At 44.3% G+C, this 15,490-nt stretch overlaps 1 protein-coding gene across 5 annotated transcripts in view; it reads right to left on the reverse strand.

The window, feature by feature from the left end:
- Positions 1-1,938: 1,938 nt before the first annotated feature.
- Positions 1,939-15,490, reverse strand: part of LOC147014914 (leucine-rich repeat neuronal protein 1-like) — a 135,146-nt gene continuing 121,594 nt past the window's right edge. For 4 of the 5 annotated variants that reach the window (XM_085853381.1, XM_085853380.1, XM_085853379.1 and 1 more), the window contains one exon: positions 5,225-8,004. In XM_085853381.1, the coding sequence (XP_085709507.1) occupies positions 5,597-7,714 (2,118 nt within the window). In that variant the 5' untranslated portion in view covers positions 7,715-8,004 and the 3' untranslated portion in view covers positions 5,225-5,596. Of the gene's footprint in view, positions 3,287-5,224; positions 8,005-15,490 lie in introns of those variants that run through there. The other variant, XM_085853382.1, reaches the window with a different exon arrangement.

Raw genomic sequence — 15,490 nt, forward strand, 5'->3', positions numbered from 1 at the left:
ATACCACTCCATTCTCCATTTCTAGCTTATCATCCCTGAATGCTTTCCTTTTTACAAATATTTTTTTTTTCATTTTACACCACCCACTCTTCATTTCTCCCCCATCACCCCTCCTTCCTCATACTTTTCTCAAATTCATCTTTCATTTTACACCCCCACCACCTCCGCACTTTCCCTCAACTTGCATGAACAAATCCTAATGGTGCCAAAGGTGTCGAGCACAGAAACGTATGACAGGTTATTTTGTTTGATGTCTCTGTGCGGAAACATTATTGCTGTATTGCTGTAACGCTCAATGTCCGATGGATGCGATGGATGCTTAACACTAAAACTGGATAAATATAAACTATGGGAGTCAAGATGCTAAATGTAATGTTGAAACGAAGTGTTTTATGGAAATTCAGAAACCGCGCACCATTTTTCAAACCGATTCGAAATGCATTATGACGAATGAACAAACCATGATTATAAACATACAAACTATAATTATAACAATTGACAAACTCAAAACGGAACACTAATTCTCACATATTAAAGGACACACACACACGCTCTCCTCTCCCTCTCTGTCTCTGTCTCTCTCTCCCCCTCTCTCTCTCTCTCTGCCCCCCTCTCTCTCCCCCCTCTCTCCCCCCTCTTCCTCTCCCCCCTCTCTCCCCCTCTCTCCCCCTCTCTCTCCCCCTCTCTCTCTCCTCTCCTCTTTCTCTCTCCCCTCTCTCTCTGCCCTCTCCCCTCTCTCTCTCCCCCCTCTCTCTCTCTCTCTCCCCTCTCTCTCCCTCGCTCTCTCTCTCTCTCTCCCTCTTCTCTTTCTCCCCCTCTCTCTGCTCTCTCCCTCTCTCTCTCCCCCTCTCTCTCTCTCTCTCTCTCTCTGCTCTCTCTCCTCTCTCTCTCTCTCTCTCCCCTCTCTCTCTCCTCTCCCTCTCTCTCTCTCTCTCTCTCTCTCTCTCTCTCTCTCTCTCTCTCTCTCTCTCTCTCTCTCTCTCTCTCTCTCTCTCTCTCTCTCTCTCTCTCTCCCTCTCTCTCTCCCTCTTCTCTTTCTCCCCCTCTCTCTGCTCTCTCCCCTCTCTCTCTCCCCCCTCTCTCTCTCCTCTCTCTCTCTGCTCTCTCTCCTCTCCCCTCTCTCTCTCTCTCCCCTCTCTCTCTCTCTCTCTCTCTCTCTCTCTCTCTCTCTCTCTCTCTCTCTCTCTCTCTCTCTCTCTCTCTCTCTCTCTCTCTCTCTCTCTCTCTCTCTCTCTCTCTCTCTCTCTCCCCTCTCTCTCTCCCTCTTCTCTTTTTCCCCTCTCTCTCTCCTCTCCTCTCTATCTCTGCTCTCTCTGCAATAATTAACCGATCCACGCACTGGGAGGAACGCTTTTGCAATCGCTCAATTGTGTGTTTGTGTGTGTCCACACCATGACCTACTTTTTTTTTTTTACCATTTGAGTTTTTGTCCTCAAATGTGCAACAAACATTTATTATGAGAATGTGGAGAATACCAATTAATAATTTAGTCGAAATGTCAAAGGGCAAAGTCATAGTAAGGGCAAATAGCCCATATTAACCCGTCGCAGCATGAGACCACTTCAATAGCCCACCACGTCGCAGCATGAGACGGCCGTTTGAAAAAATTATTATCGCTTCCGTGTTTGTTTGTTTATTTACCATTTGTACTTTTGTCATCAAATTTTTGACATACTTTTATGATCAGAAAATGGAGAACACCAAGGAATAAATTTTACATTTTTTTTAATTTTGTTAGCTGTTTTTGTTTAGTTTGAGTACAAAGTGGATACACACGGTTTTAATTGCATTGTGCGATGTTTTCTAGTTTGATTTGTTTACTTTTTATTTTTAGCTCACCTGGAACATAGTTCCGGGGAGCTTATGGGATGGCGCGTGGTCCATCCGTCCGTCCATCCACAAATACTTGCATCCTCTTCTCTGAAACTACACACACAATTTCAATCAAACTTTACTACAACGTTCATCACCATGTATGTACCAAAGTTTGTTCATGGCATCAAAAAAATTGGGATCTGAGGGAGTCTACAGAGGGAGTTTACTGGGGGTAGGGGGGGGAAGGTTTGCTCCCCCTAAAGAGGGATTCGTCTTCTTCTCAGGCACAACACAATTCCGATGAAACTTGACTACAACCTTCATCATCCATGATGTACAAAAGATTTTTCATGACATTAAAAAAGTCGCAGTTTAAGGGGGTGTATGGGGGGTTGCCCCCCCCCAATTTTTTTTCCTTTCTTCTCAGAAACCACACACACAATTGATGAAACTTGACCTCAACCTTCATCACCCTTGATGTACCAAAGTTTGTTCATGGCATAAAAAAAATAATCCATCGATATTTACTTTCTTCTCTGTAATATATTTTGTGGGTCATCCATTCCTACCAGTGGTTTCCTGATTTTCTTATCCAGCCGCTACAACGTGAGCACCCAGGAGTATTGCCCCTCTGTTTCCTATTTATTTTCTGTAGGTCTGTGTTTTCCAACCAGGTCGATTCAGTTTACAGTGGAAAAGTTAATGGGTGTACTTTCTTTGTGCATCATTTTCTTTTCAAAAAAGGGCCATTAAAATGTCTAAATAAAGAATCAGATGATATTCCTCAGCAAAGAACTGTTCTTTATGAATACCCATCTGCATGGTTTTAAAATACTTAACGCAAACATCAATGCCCATAGTTAGATTAGAGAAGAGTTCTTAATTTTCTATTGTTTTTTTTTTTAAACACAAAACATTGAAGTTCAACTTCCATTGGGTATACTATTAAGAGAATATACAAAACACAGCATAGGACCATTGTAGATATTGCACAGGATCCCAGAGTAGCCCCACATCTCACATGGCAGATTATACAAGGTGTCCACAAATTACCGTTAAAATTCAAACCGTAATAAATAAAAAAATGAAATGGGATACTATGATGTGCTTTGCTACATGTTAAAGAACATTTCTCAAAGTTTTATCTTCGGCATTTGTAAAGATCATCATCCAAATCCGAATGGATTTGTGGGGACTGCACTTGAATGACTGACGAACGTGTTCAACATCCTCACCACTTGTGCTTAGCCAGCTTGCCCCTTCCTCTGCAGGATGCTACTGGTCTCCATAAACGATTTGTATCACTCACAAATCATTGTCTTCGATGGTGGCTGCCTTCCACAGGCATTTGTGAAGCTTCACTGAACCTATGTAGCTGATTTGGTCTCTACAAACCAAGGCAACACACTGTGCTTTTTCTTCCGGGAACACCATTTGCAATAAATGTGATGGCACGTGTCATAGGAGACATCTGGAAACAAAAAAAGTTCATAAAACTTCGATAAATGTTCCTTCACAAGCAGAAACCACATCGTTGTATCCCATTTAATTTTTATTTATTTATTACGGTTTGAATTTGGAATGCTAATTTGTGGACACCCTGTATAACTTAGCAGTTTTACTGCAGGTTCACCACAACACCCCTCTGTAGACAATGCAAGACAATGCAAAATAGCCGCTTTGATAAAAAAAAAACTGACATGGATTTATGGATTTCACCAAGGAATCCAATGGGTTGGCAGGATGGCCGAGAGATACGCACGCTCGCTCTGAGCTGACGAGCCTGGGTTCCAATCTCGACCCAGCTATCAACTGTCATCCCAGTGTTTCACAGGCATGGTGATTCATAAATATGTGTGTGCGGTCCCTTGGATGTATGCTAAACTGGGTTTCCCATCTGCCAACATTAGTTGGTAGACGTTAAACATCCCATGGTGTCCTTCATGAAGATTAGTGAACTATGGCTGGCTCAATGGCCAGATTCCAAATTCCAAATTCCTGTCTTAACTATACTTACTCGAACATCAGGCCTGGCCAGCCAGTTCATGAAAGACGTGGGGCAAAACCTTCCCGTGGCAAACACCACAAGAACGTGGAAATAATTGTGGCCGTTAAAAAAATGAACAAAAAACGTAGAATCCAATGGCCTTGAGAAAGAGTGTCCAGAACCAATGAGCTTGCATTTTGATGAATCTGCCTTATACTCACTGACCGTCACCTCGGCATGTGGCCTTACATCACATTTTCAAAAGAACAGAAGTGTTTGGGCCAAAGGTAATTCAATCTGGCAGGGCAGAAACACATTATGCATTCTTTTAACATCGATCATACAAACTTCCGTCAACATAAGGAACAGAGAGAGAGAGAGAGAGAGAGAGAGAGAGAGAGAGAGAGAGAGAGAGAGAGAGAGAGAGAGAGAGAGAGAGAGAGAGAGAGAGAGAGAGAGAGAGAGAGAGAGAGAGAGAGAGAGAGAGAGAGAGAGAGAGAGAGAGAGAGAGAGAGAGAGAGAGAGAGAGAGAGAGAGAGAGAGAGAGAGAGAGAGAGAGAGAGAGAGAGAGAGAGAGAGAGAGAGAGAGAGAGAGAGAGAGAGAGAGAGAGAGAGAGAGAGAGAGAGAGAGAGAGAGAGAGAGAGAGAGAGAGAGAGAGAGAGAGAGAGAGAGAGAGAGAGAGAGAGAGAGAGAGAGAGAGAGAGAGAGAGAGAGAGAGAGAGAGAGAGAGAGAGAGAGAGAGAGAGAGAGAGAGAGAGAGAGAGAGAGAGAGAGAGAGAGAGAGAGAGAGAGAGAGAGAGAGAGAGAGAGAGAGAGAGAGAGAGAGAGAGAGAGAGAGAGAGAGAGAGAGAGAGAGAGAGAGAGAGAGAGAGAGAGAGAGAGAGAGAGAGAGAGAGAGAGAGAGAGAGAGAGAGAGAGAGAGAGAGAGAGAGAGAGAGAGAGAGAGAGAGAGAGAGAGAGAGAGAGAGAGAGAGAGAGAGAGAGAGAGAGAGAGAGAGAGAGAGAGAGAGAGAGAGAGAGAGAGAGAGAGAGAGAGAGAGAGAGAGAGAGAGAGAGAGAGAGAGAGAGAGAGAGAGAGAGAGAGAGAGAGAGAGAGAGAGAGAGAGAGAGAGAGAGAGAGAGAGAGAGAGAGAGAGAGAGAGAGAGAGAGAGAGAGAGAGAGAGAGAGAGAGAGAGAGAGAGAGAGAGAGAGAGAGAGAGAGAGAGAGAGAGAGAGAGAGAGAGAGAGAGAGAGAGAGAGAGAGAGAGAGAGAGAGAGAGAGAGAGAGAGAGAGAGAGAGAGAGAGAGAGAGAGAGAGAGAGAGAGAGAGAGAGAGAGAGAGAGAGAGAGAGAGAGAGAGAGAGAGAGAGAGAGAGAGAGAGAGAGAGAGAGAGAGAGAGAGAGAGAGAGAGAGAGAGAGAGAGAGAGAGAGAGAGAGAGAGAGAGAGAGAGAGAGAGAGAGAGAGAGAGAGAGAGAGAGAGAGAGAGAGAGAGGAAAAAAAGCATAAGGAAAATGCATGAACGCCATTTAAATGTCTACTTCACAGCCAGCTACTGCATTACTAAGTGGGATCCCACTGTGGATTTTCCTAATGTTTGAAAAAGTGAAACAGTCTGTTCAAGTCCAAACACATTGAATTTGAAGCTCCTTTTAATGGCATCACCTAATGGCCACGACTGGTTTTGTCATTATGTGACTCAAAGCTGTATTGGCATCTCCCAGCATATAGCGGTGTGCTTCAGAGAACAGTTCCCAACCAATCCAAGCTGGTGCATCTCATCCCTCGATTCCTTCTTGGGAATCTCTGTTGTGTTAGTGCATACGCAATGAGCTGTAACTTTGCCAAGTGTCCAGAGGCCGGCAGGGCACAGTCGGCCTTGTGCTTTCCAATTCTCCGTCCCATAAGTCTGCAAGAGATGGGTGAAGCTCCAGCAGTGAGTTGCTCTTCTGGCCTAGCCGATAGGTAATTTCGTTTGGTTGGAGCCGATCGAAATATCTTGCTAATACGTAGGCTAATATGCCTAGTAAACAGATAAGGGCAATTGTTGCCCCAAAGGCAATTGCTAACACGTGGTAAAGCCAGGTTTCTGGTGGGGTAGTTGTGGCCAGAGAGGAAAGGGTGGTCACATTAATGCACGCTTGCTCGGCTATATTTTGAGAAACTTTCACCACGAGACAAACATTGTAGGTTGTTTGTGGAACCAGGTGTGTCAAGTTGTATTCATGTATATCTGCTGGCACTCGCACTGTAAATCTGACCTTCTCATTGCTGATATGCAGTGTAGCTGATGTCGAATGAGGCCCCGGCTGTGATGTCCAGGCTACAAGCACTGAATTCAGACCAGCATTGAGCACGCGGATTGTAATTCCTTGGCTGGGATTGACATGACTGCCATTCACTGTCACGGTCACAGTTTTTGTATCCAACCCTACACCATTCTGGGCCACACATGTGTATGTGCCACTGTCTCCATGGTGTGCATCCATAATCTGCAGAGTTCCTTCATCAGAGACGCTGTACTTTTCAGACACCATGTCAACAACAATTTTTTTACCCTTTGGGGTCACCCAGTAGATAACCGGCTCTGGTTCAGCCAAAGCGCGGCAATCAAAAGTTGCTGAAGTGTTATCAAGCAATTTGGCTACTTCTGGGAAAATTGCTGTCGGAATGAATGGCAGACAGCCATCTGGTATATCAGTCATGGGAATATCTCTCACACATTGACCCATGAACTCTGGTGGAGCAGCACAGTGCATGGCGTGTGGCTCCATGAAGCGAGCATGTAGTTGGCCTCTGATGATCCACTGCACGATGCAGTCACAATGAAGAGGATTGCCATGGAGACCAATTTCACGCAAGCTTGGCAATGACTCAACAGTCTGTCGGTAAAGAGCAGCTATGTTATTATCACTAAGCATGAGTGTCTCAAGATGTGGGAGCTCACGCAGGGCATGTGGGTGCACAAATGCCAGCTTTGGGTTATGTGTTGCCTCAACCTTGATAAGTTCCGGAAGGTTCTCGAGGGCGTAGCGATCGATGGCTACCAATTCGGGCATGCTGCTCATGCCAAGCTCCTTCAGGTGAACCATGTTGCGAAAATCACCCTCCTTAAGTGTGCGGATGGGATTTTTGTTGAGGTCAAGAAATTTCAAGTCGGTAACACTTTGAAGAGCCTGCCATGGCACCTCCTTGAGTCGGTTGTTGTACAAAGATAGGCTTTCGAGGCTGCTCAGGCCAAAAAGTGCACCTTCTGGAATACTCAACAAGCCCATTCCAGCAAGAACCAAGCTATTTAGGTTGGAAAGTGGTGCAAAATCTCCAGCTAAAATTGCGTCCACGGGATTCTCACCGACCATAAGAACTTCCATATTTGGGGTATTCAAGAACCAACGATGATCAATGGCACGTAGAAGGTTGGAGTTGATGTGAAGCCGAGTTAGGTTGTCCAGTCCAGCAAAAGCATCAGGTGAGATTCTGTCAATGCGATTGTGGTTCAGGTAGAGCTCTTGCAGCGCAGCTAGATGACGAAGGCTTCTGTCAGGGAGTAACGTGAGACCATTTTCTTCAAGGTGTAGTGTAACAAGGTGAGACAGAGGAACCAAGCCTGCTGCTTCAATGCTCAACAATCGATTCTGTGACACATCAAGCTCGGTGAGGTTTGTTAATCCTTTCAAAAATGGAGCTGTACTCTCCAAGCCGCTGCTCTGGAGTAATAGTACTTGTGTTTCTGTTGGGAAAGCAGTGAAGTTATATTGTGGTTTAAAGCCTGCACAGTCAACTGTATGCGCTTCCTGGTAGAGTGACTGCGGTGTGAACCAAGGTCGTAGTTCACAGACACACATCGGTGGGCATTCCCCGCAAGTGGCTGCTCGGAGCCTAATTAGTAAAAACAAGCACACCCAAGCAACGCTCCATGGCACCTCAGCCATTTTATACCTAGTTGTGTATCCTCTTGCGAGCTCACGATTGGCAGAGTGTGGGAAATTCGTGGAAAACCTAAGGGAGACTACCACCTTCGCCGATACTTGCAGGGTGGACGTTATAACGATGCGGCTCGTTTGCACCTGCAGATATCAAGCAGCTCCCACATCGCTTTGCATCACCAGTAACGATTCATTGCAACAGAAACTCTCCAGGCATCGTCTGCGGTCATCTGAATTTGCCAAAGGATGACATCAAGTCCCTCACGTGCAAAGGAGCTTCCAAATTCATAGAATTCCTGCGGAACAATAACAAACAGATCGATTGGGGGTCATTTGAGGAAAAAAAACACCCCCAAAAAAACAATCATACACAACAGTCTTGCAGATGTCATTGTGACATTTCCAAATTAGGAAGTTCGTGAATTTATTTATTAATCAGTCACACTGACTGATTAGTCAATATTTCAAGAGAAACACAAAGCCTCATGAATTACTTGCTAATCAAACATGCCTGAAGCCTTCAGGGAGATCCTTTTGACTGCACAAGCAACAGTGTCACCTGGAAGGTGAAGCTGTTAGTCGGCAGGCCGCGGATCCCAATCGCTGTTGGAGCATTTGCTCACAATTAAGTGTTCTCCAACTTTCATGGAGCATATGTGAAGTCATTTTTTTTGTTCACCTGTACCTGTAACTTTTATTAAGAAGCAAAATGACGGTGTTTCATCCACGAACATGCATCGGACACCACTGAAAGCCGATGATGACAACATGTATTATTGTTCTTCTCTCCATTTCAATTTGTCGGGCAAAAGGTGTTCTGCAAAATAGTATGTTTGGCTGAAATAATCTCTGTGCATCAAAGTGTATGATGTAGTGAGTGGGGAGGAAGGAAGAGGGAGGGATGAGGATCAGATAGCAGGTGTTCTCTTGGGAATTAATTACTTCAGAATGGTTAGGGCTGGTACTGATTCCTCACCTTTGCCAGAGACACCTCATCACGACAAGCAGGTGCACAAGCCAAAGAAAGCAAACAACCAGTAAAGGGAAGAACCTATGAAGGGAAGTCACTCACAACCTCTATTTACCACAATTAAGCGGAGCAGGTATCCGAAACAGGTGAAACATCAGGCAAGGGTAGAAGTATAAAAGTTAAATAACGATTGTTCCAGTTGCGAGGTTAGAGTACAAAAGGATTGGTGTCATTTTAATGTGAACACACAATTAATTACTGTAATTTGACCAATCAGTTAAACCAGTGTGATATCCTTCACCGTTGTTCATGTTAAAACCTGTAAACTGTAACCTGGTTATGGTTACTCGGTGTTAAGTTCAGTTACCTTAACAGTTAAGGTGGCTGGTTTAACATTTTCGGGTCTTGAGTTTGAGCCACTGTCGTTGTTGAAATAACACGAGATGGGTTGACTCAGCCTGTCATCCTTCCGAGGTCGTCAAAATGAGTATTAGCTTACTGGTAACAGGGGCACTGCATCAGCAGCACAGCCACGTTTCCAGAAAAAAAAATATGATGCAACCAGCAGCCAGGGGGCTGCCTCTGCAACAACGACAACTGGGACTCCTTGGGATTACATTTTGAAGGGGAAAAAACGAGATAATAAAAGAGATCTTGAAAGCAAGGGAGGGGCGTAACGACTAGGGATAAGGCAGAATGCAGGGGGTGGAATGGAGAAGAAAACATGTATTTTTCTTGGGGGGGGCGGAGGTGGTTTAACAGGTTTTTTATATTTTTGTATACCTTGTCGAGGCTCTTATGAGAGATAACACACAACGCACAGCAAAGGGGGCATGAGACACGAGGGGTGGGAGAGGGAAGGACAAATTAGTGGGGAACAGAGACATTAGGTGATCTGCGGAAGGGAGAGGGATTGGGCGGAGAACACGGGGTATACAAGATGGACATTAGAGGGACTTTCAGGAAGGAAAGCAGGGAATTTGAGGGAGATGGGTTTGGGGTGGATTAATGGGGGTAGAAAAGATCGAGGATTTGGTTGGGGGATGATAAGACGTGGTGGTGAACAGCTGTTTTGAAGGCTTGGAGGGAAGAATGGCATTGAAGAGAGTGTGGGAGTTCATTCAAAAGGTGGGAAAAAAAGAGGAATGAAAGAGTGAAGGTGAGCAGTGATTCGTGATTTTGGTAGTTTTACCAGAAGGGGGTTGTTGATGGACCTTGAGCGCCCTACGGAAATGTGGTGGGGACAAATCACAGACGCAGCAAGGGGGGGCAAGACCCGAGAGGATACGGTAGAAGACAGAAAGGCCACCAACCTGCCTGCGGTGAGAGAGTGAGAGGCCCAAGGACACAGCCTCATCGCGGGAGATACCAATGATCTGAAATGCCTTGGTTTCCACAGTGTGAAGCCGAGAAAGTTGGGAGGCAGGAGCACCAGCCCAGAGGGAAGAGCAGTACTCCAGTAGGCTGCGGACAAAAGCCTTGTATGTGGTCAGGAGTTCAGGTGTGCCAAGGAAGGACTTTGTACAATGGAGTTTGCACGCTCAGCATCGGGCTTTGGAGGCCACCTTTGAAAGGTGGTTTGCCCAACAAGGATCATGGCTGAGCGTGAGTCCCAGGAGTTTGAATGACCGAACTTCTTCAAGAGGATTATAAAGAACCCGAGCTGTGAGTGAACATTCACATGTGACTACATATATGAACATTCTGCATGGCACACTCAGTCAATCTGCCGCACTCTTCTGATGAAACTATCTAAATTCAGGATTACTGCTCAACTCATTCGTCTCTTTCTTCCTACCCGTGGAACCAACTTCCACATTCTCTTCAATCTCATCCTTCCCTCGAAGTCGTCCAGACAGCTTTTCACCACTATCTTAGATCGTTCTCAATCCAAAATGATGATATTATCTACCCCCATTAACCTTCACCCTCCACCCCCCCCCATCCGATATCTTTTCAAATGTACACTTTTTCCTTCCTGAGAGTTTTCTTCTCCATCCATCTTGTCCACCACATGCATCCTCCCCTCCCATTATTTGTCCAACTCTCCCTTTCCTGAAATTCTGCGTTCGAGCTCTTCAGGAGCCTTTACTTTGTAAACAATTTTTTTTTAAACAAATGTATGAAATATTCATTCACCATTTTAACTTGTAAGGATTATCAAATATTTTCATACATTTGTGGACGTACATTTGGTCTCCAATAAGTGATGTCAAAGTGTTGTGTGAATTTACAAGACTACATTCAACTTCTCTTTAAGTAGAACCATGTCGCAAAGAAAGAACATTGGACACATAAGGCCGGTATAGATTACATATGTGAACATTGGACACGCAAGGCCGGTATAGATTACATATGTGAACATTGGACAAATAAGGCCTGTATAGATTACATATGTGAACATTGGACACATAAGGCCGGTATAGATTACATATGTGAACATTGGACACATAAGGCCTATGTAGATTACATATGTGAACATTGGACACACAAGGCCTGTATTGATTACATATGTGAACATTGGACACATAAGGCCTGTATAGATTACATATGTGAACATTGGACATATAAGGCCTGTATAGGTTACATATGTGAACATTGGACACATAAGGCCTGTATAGATTACATATGTGAACATTGGACACACAAGGCCTGTATAGATTACATATGTGAACATTGGACACATAAGGCCGGTATAGATTACATATGTGAACATTGGACACATAAGGCCTATGTAGATTACATATGTGAACATTGGACACACAAGGCCTGTATAGATTACATATGTGAACATTGGACACATAAGGCCGGTATAGATTACATATGTGAACATTGGACATATAAGGCCTGTATAGGTTACATATGTGAACATTGGACATATAAGGTCTGTATTGATTACAAATGTGAACATTGGACACATAAGGCCGGTATAGATTACATATGTGAACATTGGACATATAAGGCCTGTATAGGTTACATATGTGAACATTGGACATATAAGGTCTGTATTGATTACAAATGTGAACATTGGACACATAAGGCCTATGTAGATTACATATGTGAACATTGGACACATAAGGCCTGGATAGATTACATATGTGAACATTGGACACACAAGGCCTGTATAGATTACATATGTGAACATTGGACACATAAGGCCGGTATAGATTACATATGTGAACATTGGACATATAAGGCCTGTATAGGTTACATATGTGAACATTGGACATATAAGGTCTGTATTGATTACAAATGTGAACATTGGACACATAAGGCCTGGATAGATTACATATGTGAACATTGGACACATAAGGCCGGTATAGATTACATATGTGAACATTGGACATATAAGGCCTGTATAGGTTACATATGTGAACATTGGACATATAAGGTCTGTATTGATTACAAATGTGAACATTGAACACATAAGGCCTATGTACATTACATATGTGAACATTGGACACATAAGGCCTATGTACATTACATATGTGAACATTGAACACATAAGGCCTATTGAGATTACATATGTGAACATTGAACACATAGGGCCTATTTAAATTACATATGTGAACATTGGACATATAAGGCCTATGTAGATTACATATGTGAACATTGGACACATAAGGCCTATGTAGATTACATATGTGAACATTGAACACATAAGGCCTATTTAGATTACATATGTGAACATTGGACATATAAGGCCTATGTAGATTACATATGTGAACATTGGACACATAAGGCCTATGTAGATTACATATGTGAACATTGGACACATAAGGCCTATGTAGATTACATATATTACATTACATATATGGCAATGCAGTGATTAGTCTCACAGAAAATTCTTATGATTAATGGGTTACCATCTTCTCCTTGTTGTAGATGATGATTTTTTTCTCTTCGATCATCCAGGAAATGCGGTGATCTTTTATAATGATGTTCGTTTTATGATGATACTCATTAAGGTGTTTTTCTCAAGGTCATGGCCATCTTTCATCTTTGTCTTGCAGACTAACTATGGTATGAATTTCATGCCTGCATTTACAGACAACAAGCAATCATCATCTCATGTGTTTTATGAATAGTGAAGTTACAAAAGCAAGGGCACAGAACGTTTCATGGATGTTTGTATGTCCCGTTCGTGATGTCTGATGTGGTCGTTTGAATGCTTACAATTTTTTTTAACTGAACACAACCATAAAATCATAAGCAGAGTTGACCGTTGGTGGTACTCTGGAGACCTCCATGGATGGTCGAGTGCCATGAGCTAAGGGACAGAAGGATAGCTCATTTGTTGGTGCGCTTCCCCTCTGAGCTGTCTCGTCATTGCTTTGTTCTCCTTTGGAGTCGTTTTCAAATGAAACTGCCATTGTAGTTCAGCGGAAGCAGCGAGTGCTGCATCTCAGAGCATGCCGTCTATAAGACGTGGATGTACACTCACCTGTCCCATTTACATTTACACCCAAACGATAAATATCGAAGTATATCGCTCAAAAAGAGTATGACATTGCGTGCCTGTGCCCTGGCCAATTGTTCGAGCAACCACGATGAGTCTGGGAGGTCAGCGGGTCCATTCCGACCCTGGCCGAGTCATACCAGACTTTCAAAATAGTAGTTACGTGCTGCTTCCTTGCTTGATGATCAGAATTTAAAGGACGGAGCAAGGACAAACCCCATGGGTGGAGATGTATGGGGAAGAGGAAATTTCTCCTTCATTATGCCGGAGTGGGCAGAGAAAAATACTTCATCAAGATGGCGTCGCTGGCACCCAGAGTGCCCAGGAACTGTTTGTCTGAAGCCAAGTCTGGTGTTGTCTGGGAGTGTTCCATTAACAACGAGCTTACATAGCGCTCGCCAAGCGGATCACTCAAGCAAGCACTCCAATGGAACGGTCGATAAGGAACGGCTGGCTTGGCAAGCTGATTGGTTATGGGGCACACCCCCCTGATGTATGTATGTATGTCTGCCGACAGGTGTGCCATTTGTGTTGCAGATACTTCAAGAGCCATTTTTTTTCCTAACCCTTGTCAGGGGTAACAGGGTCGTGGGTCGTCTGGTAACTCCAACTGAGAAACACCGCTCTGGAACAAAATATAAATGATGCGTCTGGACAATAACTGCATAACCCGAGAGATGTGCATGTTAAAGACAAGTTACAACATCAATTTCATGGTAACAATGGGGTTACTACATTCAGTGGAAGATGAATACATTTACAGGTGAAGTTAACAAGGCATGGATAAAGCACCGGCACGATGGGCCAAATGGCCTCCTTTCGAGTGTCGTTCCTTCAACCTATCCTCCACATTCTAATACCAGTCCATTCCATGAATGATTTATTTCTCAGAAAGCTGTTTGTCGATGTATGAGTATTTCAAGTGTCATATTTTCAGAATGTAAGTTGTGTTGGCAGAATGAAGTGTTCAGGCAGACTTGAATACATTTGCGAAGTGCTCAAGTTAATCTCAATGTTATCTGATAAGTGCAGCCCAGGAAGGACATGATTACACCGGTCACGATGTCATTGTAAATCAAGTGAAATCAAAAAGTTTCTTTCTAATCTGTGCTGAGAGTGCTATCCACAGGTGATCTCTCCCATCGCCAGGTACTCTGTCCCAATGCCCCGAGAATTTGTTTAACAAAGCAGAGTGTCCTCCTGTGCACATATCCAATTACTCTGAACAAGGCAATACTGGAGTGAAGGTGTACTTTAGCAAGTGAACAAATTTTGTTCTGATTACAAGGATAAAAATAATCCACAGTGATTAATTAATGGTGGAGCAAACACAAACCCTGCGTGAGTAATCCTGGGCCTCACCTCCACTGCAAATTATCATTTACCTGCACACCGACCTGCATCACCTCCACTGCCCATTATCATTTACCTGCACACCGACCTGCCTCACCTCCACTGCAAATTATCATTTACCTGCACACTGACCTGCCTCACCTCCACTGCCCATTATCATTTACCTGCACACCGACCTGCCTCACCTCCACTGCCCATTATCATTTACCTGCACACCCACCTGCCTCACCTCCACTGCCCATTATCATTTACCTGCACACCGACCTGCCTCACCTCCACTGCAAATTATCATTTACCTGCACACTGACCTGCCTCACCTCCACTGCCCATTATCATTTACCTGCACACCGACCTGCCTCACCTCCACTGCCCATTATCATTTACCTGCACACCGACCTGCCTCACCTCCACTGCAAATTATCATTTACCTGCACACTGACCTGCCTCACCTCCACTGCCCATTAGCATTTACCTACACACCGACCTGCCTCACCTCCACTGCCCATTATCATTTACCTGCACACCCACCTGCCTCACCTCCACTGCCCATTATCATTTATCTACACACTGACCTGCCTCACCTCCACTGCCCATTATCATTTACCTGCACACTGACCTGCCTCACCTCCACTGCCCATTATCATTTACCTGCACACCGACCTGCCTCACCTCCACTGCCCATTATCATTTACCTGCACACCCACCTGCCTCACCTCCACTGCCCATTATCATTTACCTGCACACCCACCTGCCTCACCTCCACTGCCCATTATCATTTACCTGCACACTGACCTGCCTCACCTCCACTGCAAATTATCATTTACCTGCACACTGACCTGCCTCACCTCCACTGCCCATTAGCATTTACCTACACACCGACCTGCCTCACCTCCACTGCCCATTATCATTTACCTGCACACTGACCTGCCTCACCTCCACTGCCCATTATCATTTACCTGCACACTGACCTGCCTCACCTCCACTGCCCATTATCATTTAC

The sequence above is a fragment of the Eptatretus burgeri genome, chromosome 13 (assembly GCF_056783735.1).
Source record: "Eptatretus burgeri isolate ZD-2024b chromosome 13, Ebu_testis_v1, whole genome shotgun sequence".
NCBI classification, from domain to species: domain Eukaryota; kingdom Metazoa; phylum Chordata; class Myxini; order Myxiniformes; family Myxinidae; genus Eptatretus; species Eptatretus burgeri.